We start from the raw sequence: 10,194 nt of genomic DNA, 5'->3' as shown, positions 1-10,194 counted from the left end.
TAGTCGATCTTGTCCATTTCCTTGATTATAGCAGCATTTACTATTTTTAGCAATTTTTCGGGTCCTAAACTTCTGGGGCTGTTTTGACCCCATAAATGAATTTTTTTGAGGTCCACAATTTCTGTAGGACTTGGATAGATATTTCCAACAAGGTATCGTACATGCCAAATGGAGCTCATATGACCAAGTTACAACCCCGGAAAGTTGGTTGCCCAACTAACCCCAACATGGCTCGTAAACCCTTGGCGTTTCGTCTCTTGGGGTTAGGGTTTTCTTTTGTTGTTCAATAATAAAAATTCCCTTAAGCCTCTTTGGAACATAGTTCAAAGGCATGTAGCCACCACATCTCTTCTTAAATATAAGCTACCATTGCTCGAGCTAGTTTATTTATATTTTGTATGTAAGCATATTTCAGTTCTCTAATATTAATGAAATGAAGTTTTATTTTTGTTGCATCTCTGTGTATATGTTTATATCTATATTTTTTGTATTCCTGCATAAGTTTGGATCAATATTATTCGACGGAAAGACATATCTTGATGGGCTCCAAACCTCCATTTGGATGTGTTAAGCGAGCCTTATGTCTCGATGCAGTAGTATTTGGGTTGCGCATCTAGCTGAGTGGGAGGTATATTTGTAGGATATATTATATGGTAACCCAAGTGATAATGCATTGCCAACATGGGTGGGTAAGAAGGGGAACTGGTGGGATGGGACAACACAATGGATATATTTTCACTGACCCTAGCCATGGTGATGTTATTAATATAAACCTAGCCTAGCCATTTGGATATGAGGAACAACTTCCCCCCATGGATAACTTTGGTAGCCAACTCTGACACGTAATTCTTCTCCTGGAGTAGCTTAGTAGGGACCACCATGAAGAAAAGAATGTGGTCGTCAGCTTCATGAACAACTTCCAGCGAAATCAATGGCATATCCAAGATCATGTAGAGGGAGAAATGGCCTCTATAAGAGAAACTAAACAGCTGTGAAGGAAGGCTCACCCATATAGAGAAGGATGTTCATTGCAACTTTAAACCTCCACTTTCACCTGGCTCCAAACCAGACAATCTTGCTCTAGTCAATTCCTCTGATTCTTAGTGGTTGTTGGCTGTGTTCTAATTTTGAAGGTCTTCTCATATCACTTTTCTTTCTGTTTTTGGTTAATGAGAATGTTTTGTAAGTTAGCTATTTCTCTTGGAAATCACATACTGGCTAATAAATCTAGTAAGAATGAAGTCAATAAGATTTTGAGAAAATGTAATAAAAAAATGTAATCTTTTTTATAAGAATCAAATTTAGATTTTAAAAGATATTTTTACATTAAAAAACATAAATCTCAGATTTAAATAAATATATGCTAAATTAATCAAATGGCACATTATACAATTTTATAATTACTTTAATTTTGACTAACACAACTAATACAATAAAATATATTTTTGATTGTACAAAAACTATTAATTAAATACTTTTTGAAAACAAACTCAGCTGTAACTTAGTTCATACAGGTAGAAAGTCAGGCTCAACTTGGAAGATTGTCCCTCTTCCTTTGTTGTCTTTTCAGGTTCAACTTACGCGCTACTTCCGACTTCCATAACCAAAGAGATCTGGACATATGTTTGATGTGTACTTCTTCTCACTGTTATATTTTCCGACAAATAATATTCGTTTTTTCACGATAACAAACACTTGACCTTCCGGATGACTCCATGATAACCCAGAAAACGTGAAAGTCACCTTCTCAGCACAATTAATTTTCTTTATTCAATTCATTAAAAATAGCCTGCTGACTGAATGAGATAATGTGCGGTACAGTTAAATGTTGTACCTTAATTAATGTAATGTTACTTTGGTACATGTCTGCTCTTTCGCCGCTGATTACTCCTGCGGCCTCTGGTTTTCATCACCGATTGATCTACTTCCAGTGCAATTTTATTAACCACTCCTTGAATCGCGAGGTCGAACGAATCTGTGAAGTCTACACTGGAGTCGCGAGGATCTGCGTATGTAAGGGAAGGAATCAACCCAATTACTTCCCTCCGCATCTTCTCTACCTGATCTGCACTAAAGGCCTGCAGATGTTCCTCGATGCTCAGATTGCTAGCGCCCTGCACACCCTCTTCTGGAATATAAACAGAATATGAATTTGGGTTCTCAGGCAAATGCCATCTGTACTGAGTATAAGCCGAATTCTCCGTGAAGAAAACCGGGATACAACCTGCAAGCATAGAGTCAAAAATAGAACGCCGCGTGAAGGAATCCCCCTGCGGTTGTAGGCAGAACACGGAATTGGTGAAGAGTCTCATCACTTCCGCAGGGTCGTGGCACATGCTCGGCCCTTGCTTGCATTTCAACGTTTTACAATGCGGAGACGAAGAGCATTGCTCCAAGATGTGACCTCTGATAGAGGCCTTATCGAGTCCGAGCCGAGGGGCGCCTGCGAAGGAGAAGAAGATTTGTCGGGTCTTCGATCTCATTTTCTTCTGCCACCGCTCAATCTCCGACCGCTTGCGGGGATGGAAATAGGAAGGATAGGGGATCCCGTGTTGGTTCTTGTGCCACGGGTGCGCTTCGATTAAAAGACTCGACATGTTCTTCACCTCCGGGAGAAGCAGAAGTTTATTGCCCCACGCGCTCGGGCTATCTTTGTCTCTCACAAAATCCCAAGCAATTCGTCCCATCACCATGAAATGATCTCTGCCCCATCTTCTCTTCCACTGCGATTTACTCCTCAGAAACTCTACGAGTTCGATCCCGGCGCAATCCCTCGCCGTCAAATTGTGATCCCGGGCGTGCGTGGACATGTCGAAGCCTGCGTAGAAAGGCACGTAAAATGCCGTTGCTTTAGAAGGACGCAAAGTGAGGCATCGGTAGCGCTTCATCCTCTCATGAAAAATAACTTCCGCAGTAAACTGATTAGTAGAAAACCATGATGATTCTGCAACCTCGGCGTCTGCCTCAGGGTCACCCAGCTTCTTCCCCAACTGCACTAATGGCTGGCCAAGCCCTGAATTGGCTATATGCGGACACATATTCGTCCACATGCTCAAATTCTGGCATTCTCTCAAAAGAAGGTCGTTGAATTTTGAGGGCAGATTGTACATGTAAACATACCTGCCATCGCAGTCTTCTGCCAACAATCTTTCATCTTTAATACCTTTGAGTTCTTTTGATCCGGATCCTGATTGCTGCACTGCCGAAAGTAATGCGGTCCGATCAGTATCCGCCGACGGGCTATCGGTAACCTCCGTCAAAGTGTGTCCATCTGTGACGACGCTGGATTGTTGCTGGTGCGTCATCTGTAACGCACTTCTGTATGGATCTGTCCTTGCAAAGTCCATGAGGAAGGGTGGCAAGAGAATAATCCAGCAAATAGAAGAGTACAGGAGAATGCAACACAACCTATTCTGAAAACTCTGTTTCGCCATGCTTCCTTGGTATTGGAATGCAAATACCTATAGGCTACAGTTCTCTACCTCTGTGAGTCTGCATGCCTTATTTTTAAGTTATGTAGAACACGTTTGTGACGTGTCATGTCAGATGATGGAGAACGTGCGTGGAATCCCAAAAAAACTAAACATGAATTTGGACATATTGGGGGAATCAGTGATTCTAGGTTTTCCCTTGTAAATGTCGCCATCTTGTCTCGTTTTTGGCACCACGCGTTGTCCATGCGAAGGAACCTTCACGCTATTGGCGGTGTATATTCTACGAAATTACAAAAGCTTGACCTGCAAGGAACCTTCACGCTGTTGGCGTTGTATATTTCTGCGAAATTACAGCGCCAAGCTTTTCAACTAGCTACGGACCAACGACATCAGAGTATTTAAAAATGTTTGACATCTGTGGAAAATCCATGTACTTCGAGACTACTTTCACAGAAAGAGACGAAGGTGATAGCCCGAGCTCACCGCTTGGGTTTCTGGGGCATGTCAGAAGAGTCTCTCGAGTTGGTAATGTCTAGGAATTTTAGGTTAGGGTTGTTTCCCGAGTTATTAATGGGTGGGGATATTAGAGTGCGGTCTCAAGCAGCCTTACCAGCTTTAGTGTAACTTCCGAGCATTTGAACCACAGTTTCAATGAAAAGGAAAGGGTATTATTTGGAGCTTAATGGGGTCAATTTTTTTCCACCTTGCATGGATAAGCATGGGTTAACTAGTTACATTGGTGATTTGTATTGCTAATTGGTATAGTCTAATTTATGGACTAAACGAGTTTTTTTTAGGATCTTTATGGTTAATTTTAAGTAAAATTTAGTAAAGAATTTTTAAAAATTGAGTTTAAGTGGTTTAAATTTCAAAATTCGACTACCCCAAATATTTTTCTGGGTGCTAAATCTATTTATGCATTCAAAAATGTATTTTAAATAAAAAATAATTAAAATTTAGTTTAATTTATTTAGCCAAAAAATAATTAAAATTTACTTTATTTTTTTAAATATAATTAGTGTAATCATATAAATTAAATGTCAATCTATGATAAATATCAAAACACCTACTTCAGTGTATATCTCACATTTCCAAAAAAAATCCAAAACTATACATATATATATATATATATATATATATATATATATAATAACTTTATTATTATTATTATTATTATTACTACTACTATTATTATTATTATTAAAAGTGGAGTTGTCTTTAAGTTTGAATTTTTAGATTTTCCCACTAATTTGTAGCCATTGAAAAAATTGTGGTGAAATCTTGATTTGTGTTGTTTAAACTTGTTTTTTTACTACATATATGGATTCAACACCAAAAACCTTTGGGACACTTTAATTGTGCAGAGTTCACTAGTCAAACTTGTGATTTCAATGAATCCTTGCCACATTCTACATAAATTAGATTATAAAATAAACTAGAAAACTTTTCAAAAAGTGGCACTTAAGAATATTCTATAGAATCCCTATCATCCACCTAATAATTGTTGATAATTAAATTAAAATTCTAGGAATTTTATTTCAAAATAGACACGCTTATTAATATAATATAATTAATTTTATATAACTTTAAAAATGATAATTCTTTAGTTGAAAAAACAAACCATGTCTTTTATATATATATATATATATATATATATATATATATATATATAAATAATTAATTTTATTTTAATCAATTTGAAAATGACAACATAATTTGATAAGTCATTTTATTGATCATTTAAAAACAAAGTAATGTTCATGGTTTCTTTAAGAGTGTAACCTTTCTTGGACATAAGCTCTAAAAATCTTTTACAAAATATGATATAACCTTTTTACTTTATAAATAGTTTCTTACAAATAAATACTAAATATATTAAATATTTGTGGTCTTGAAATTAATGAATATTAACTAACTAGTGGGTCTTAAGTAATAAGGATAAGACTTTTACATTAAATAACTATCCACCACTACTTATTGGGCCTTATTAAAAGAAGATGGTCTTATACATTAAGTGATAAACCCCAAAGTATGAAGGTGAGGGCAAGGCCATCACATGCCCTTCCCCTTCAAAAGCACCAATGTCCTCAACATTGGAGGCATGGAAATTGTTAAAAATTTGTTGTTGCTTTTAAAGTGGCATTCTTTGATTACATATTCTTCCATTATATGTAGACTCCTTGAATTATATAGAGAAAAAGGAGCAGTTGGTCCCCTTCTTCAAAAAAATGCTTAGAGAAATGCCTCTGGATGTGTTTCTTCATTCAATTTCAAGCAAAAACTAGATTCTTAAGTTTGTGGATAATGGATACTTTAGTTTTAAGTGTGTAATCCACTTCATATGCCTAGTAATTATGAATCCACTAAAATGGGGTTTTTTCCATAGACAAATTTAAATGGTGATATTTTGGTAACACTATAAAAAGTGTTGTTGTACCACCATTTAGAAATGGGTAGCCATTGAACCCATTAGTGTTATTGGTTTGATGTGAAACACTATAAGTAGGTTTCTGAGCATTTGTTAACAGCCTTAGTTTGAACATGAATTTGGGGATGATAAACTATACTCATCTTTTATTGTGTTGCTTGTAATATAAAAAAAAACTTTCTATAATTACTAGTGAAGTTAGGATCATGATTTAACATAACATAAGTGGTTATACCATGCAACTTAAAAGTATGATCTAGGAAGACTTGGGAAACTATGAAGGGTGTAAATGGATGCTGTAAGCAAAAAAAATGAGCATACCTGAAAATATGATCAACTATAACCATTATGACCAATTTGTTACTTGTTCTTGGGAGACACATTATAAAATTCATCGAGATGTCAACCCATATCATAGATAGGATTAGCAATGACTATAATGCCTAGAGAGTATTCACTATTTTACCCTTTTTCCTTTGACAATATTTACATTCAACTACAAAAGTGTGGATGTCATTTGTCATTCCTTCCCAAGAGAGAAATCTCTTAGCTAATATATATGTTTTCTAATAGTTTAATTGACCTATTATATGAGATGAATGCAAACCCTTTAACACCCTTTGTTTAAAGAAAATTTTACACTAAAAGATAATGTCCTATTAATTTGGCAGCTCAGGGACAAATTCCCTCCTTTGAATAGTCTTCTTCATTAAGAAAGACCCCTCCTAGCCCTTGGAATAATTTAATTTGGTTAAGGAAAAATATATTTTTAATATGGAAACCCACATGTGCACAAAAGGACAAGTGATCCCTAAAGATAAATTGGACAACCTTGGAAGCATATAAATACAAGTCAAGTGAACCTCATTTGGTCATCATCATCAAGCATCTTCTTATTTTCTCTTCTTTGATTTGGCTTGCACAGGTCTGAGGTTGGTTCGCGGAATTCATTCAAATAGGTCTGAAATTGCAAGGTATAAGCTCGCACATGTGAATTAGGGATTTTGGTTTGGGTTGCAGGGTTGGAACAGGGAAAGCTTGGTTGTAGCTGCATAAAGGACATGCTTCTCCCTATGGCTGAAGAGTTGCAGTCGCACGCATGGTCACTAGCTCCATGCAATTGTGACCTAGGTTTTTGATAACAATTATCTGTAGATTTTGGTCATTGATAGCAAGCTAGAAAACTTTGTTATGATGCAAATCCATCGATTGGGCTCATATCTTAGATATTGTTTGGTTGGTTTTTCTTAATAGTTTTGTGATTGAATAATTAGATCATTGTACTCTCTCTTTATTGAACATTTTATGACAATCTAATAAAAAGAAGAATCTGAAAGGGTTTTCCCCCTTGTGGTGTTTTTCCTTGGTCTTCGACCAAATCCTAGTGTCTCTATTTGTCCACGTTTTTCTTCTGATGTTCCTTTTATTATTTCACTACATAGTTGACGTTGTTTTTCTTTCTACATAATTGTTGTTGATGTTATAATGATATGGAGTGAAGGCAATGTAAATCATGAAAAGTTTGTTAATGTAATTATCTAAAGAAAAGAACAATACCTCCCTAAAGAAAATTAACACGTCCTTTATACTTCAATTTTATCCTACTACCAAATATCCCTTAGGGTTTTTTGGGTCCTTTTGAAGTGTATAAATGAGTTGAACCACCATGGCATTAGCCAATCATTTATTTCAAGCCTTAACAATCCTAGTTCACATTGGGAAAAGGTAAATTAAAGGGAGGTCCTTCTTATTCATATTTCCTAGACAAAGCCTCAACCATGACATTCTCCTTGCTCCTCTTGTATATGATTCCACCCACATACCTTATGACATGGTTGAATTCCCGCTTCAATAGAAAGGTTTCTCTCTAATGTGAAGTCCAAGTTAGACCTTAAACAATTTGGAATAGGGAACCCATGGATTTTTTTCCAACAACCATTCCTAGGTTTTAGTTATGAAAATGAAAATTTTGAATGAAAAATGTAAGGATGATTCTATCTTATGTGCATGGTGCAATTCTTATTTATCTATTATAGCTATGAGAAAATATCTAAACTAGTAAACAACAAATCACACATACCTTTGAAACAAATTCACAATTAGAAAGCTATTGTGGAGATAGTAGCAGAAATATACATATATAATGAAGCTAAGAAAATTATATAACTAATATAATTTGTAGTCCTAAGTTCATAGAAAAAGGACAAACACCCTACCATAATTAAAAATTGTCAAAAAGGTTGGCCCAAACTAGCTTCCTTTTATCCTACTTCATAAAAATGTACAAAATTGTTTACTTTAGAAAATCCCTCTCTTTCTTGAGCATTACATTTATAGCTTTACAAAAGTAACTCCCTCTTGGGCTATTGAGTTAGTTTCTTGGTAGTTATACTTGTTGAAATATCCTAATTAATTTCTATTATATTATATTTCTACATTAAAAGTAACATTTTGGCACTATCTAAGAGTTATAATTGATTCTAGTCTTTTCCTTGAAAGTAAGTTTTCCACACTTCATAATGTGAGGATATAAAAAACACATCCATAAAAATTAACTAATCATGTTCTCCTATTTCTCTTGTCATGGGTCCCATGTCATTTTTGAGTGCATTGACAAAGGGATTAATTCAATTAATTCCCTTTGACGGAACTGAGATGTGATCCTTCAACACTTTTTTTGTGTTACTTAAAGTCATTCCTATGGAAACCTTCTTCCTCTCGATGATCTCTTTGTAGTGTTGTTTTAATCAATCCTAATTGACCGAGACTGCAACATTTAATTGTCAACCTAGGGTAGGTCTTGCTGTTTCAATGGATTTCGCATTGTTTATGCCGATACACTACAACCAAGAATGAAAAATAGAAAGAACAGTGAAATATGTCATTGAATCAATTGCAAAAATCAAATCATTCATGTAGAAATTAAAACACTCCACATAATTAAAATCACGCTTCGTAATTACCAGAGTAAGAGTGTGCCACACAGTAAACTAATGACTACACCAGTTAGTCACTATCATTATGTTTAATCAAACTAGTGTAACAACATAATATAATCTGGAACAGAAGCGGATGTATTTCACAATTTGTACAACAAAATAGAAAACAACATGAAAATAAAAGAAATAATAATGTACACTACTTCTACTGCTGGAGTCCTTACAAAAGAGGAGGGCCCTTCCTCCCTAGTATTGGCGAAGGAATAACATGAGATTAGTTAACGAATCAGATGAAGAGGAGTAAAAACATCACCATAGTGATTTTGATATTAAAAATAATTCGGAGTTACAAGAGCAGAGTAATAGTGATCTTCTATATGTCGTCCTTGTACATAGGAAATCAAGTTTCTTTTATGATTATTAGATGCTCGAAATTAAGAATAGATCAATTATGGGAATCTCACAATTCTCATGCTGATAAAAAATAAAAGTAGATATAACTTATTTCTAAATACAAATACTTCTCAAATACATTGGTTAAGGTTGCAACCACTTGGGTCTGTTTCTTCTAAAATAAACAATTCCTAACACCCAAGAGCTATTATGTGGAATAGTACAAATAAATTACCAGCTCTAGTGCAACAACATCCTGCAAGTGAATAGCGGTTTCGGATGTAACAGTAATCACTGGTGACAACACCCTTGGTGTAACAACGGTCCTCTGTTTCAACACATAGTGTAACAGTAGCCTGTAACAACATTTAGTGTGTAACAACAACCTGTAACAACATACAGGGTGTAACATCGAACTACTCTACCCTGCTCTGAAACCAATCAACGCTGCCTGTTCACTCCATAACTTTGTTCCCGTGAGAAACACATGAAAAAGTGAAGAGCTTCCAAAATACTCCTCCAATGCTCACTACAGTTAGCCACAAAAAGGAATTTAGTATCGTATTATTCAGCAAAACATGGAAAAATAACATAACAGTGGAACAGGTTGTATAAATGAGAAAAAGGGTGATTAATCATATAAAGCTTCATGGGCCTGGAGGATAAGAGGATGAAAACTGGGGAAAGAAGGTGCGGACAACAGGTATAAATTCACACCCAACATCTCCCCCCAACTGAAGCAACTCCATGTCCCCATGCAGAACCTCAACTTCTCCTGCTATACCCCCGATGCAAGTCTGTAAAACTATAAGCACCAATAGTGTCTTCACCTGGAGCTCTGTACCCCTGAGTGGCCATCAACTTTCATGGCTAGGATTCTTCTTCATAATCACATAGGTGGTAGTCTAGCTGATACTCTTCTATTGGTAACCAAATCAAATGAAATTTAAATCTGAACCCGATCCAGAATTCCCCCCAATGTCTGCACAATCTGAGCATA

The 10,194-nt window shown here is 35.7% G+C and overlaps 1 protein-coding gene across 1 annotated transcript; it reads right to left on the bottom strand.

Moving 5' to 3' along the window:
• Window positions 1–1,850: 1,850 nt before the first annotated feature.
• Window positions 1,851–3,434, bottom strand: LOC149196084 (xyloglucan galactosyltransferase KATAMARI1 homolog). The gene has a single exon (XM_089408155.1). It carries the CDS (start codon window positions 3,432–3,434, stop codon window positions 1,851–1,853), a length of 1,584 nt encoding a protein of 527 aa, XP_089264281.1.
• Window positions 3,435–10,194: the final 6,760 nt, after the last annotated feature.

The sequence above is a fragment of the Pinus tabuliformis genome, chromosome 2_2, assembly GCF_031772625.1.
Source record: "Pinus tabuliformis cultivar Carrire ecotype Pingquan chromosome 2_2, CPIR1, whole genome shotgun sequence".
Taxonomy (NCBI): Eukaryota; Viridiplantae; Streptophyta; class Pinopsida; order Pinales; family Pinaceae; genus Pinus; species Pinus tabuliformis.
The sequence above is the reverse complement of the archived record's forward strand: the minus strand, read 5'-3'. Positions and strand labels throughout refer to the sequence as shown.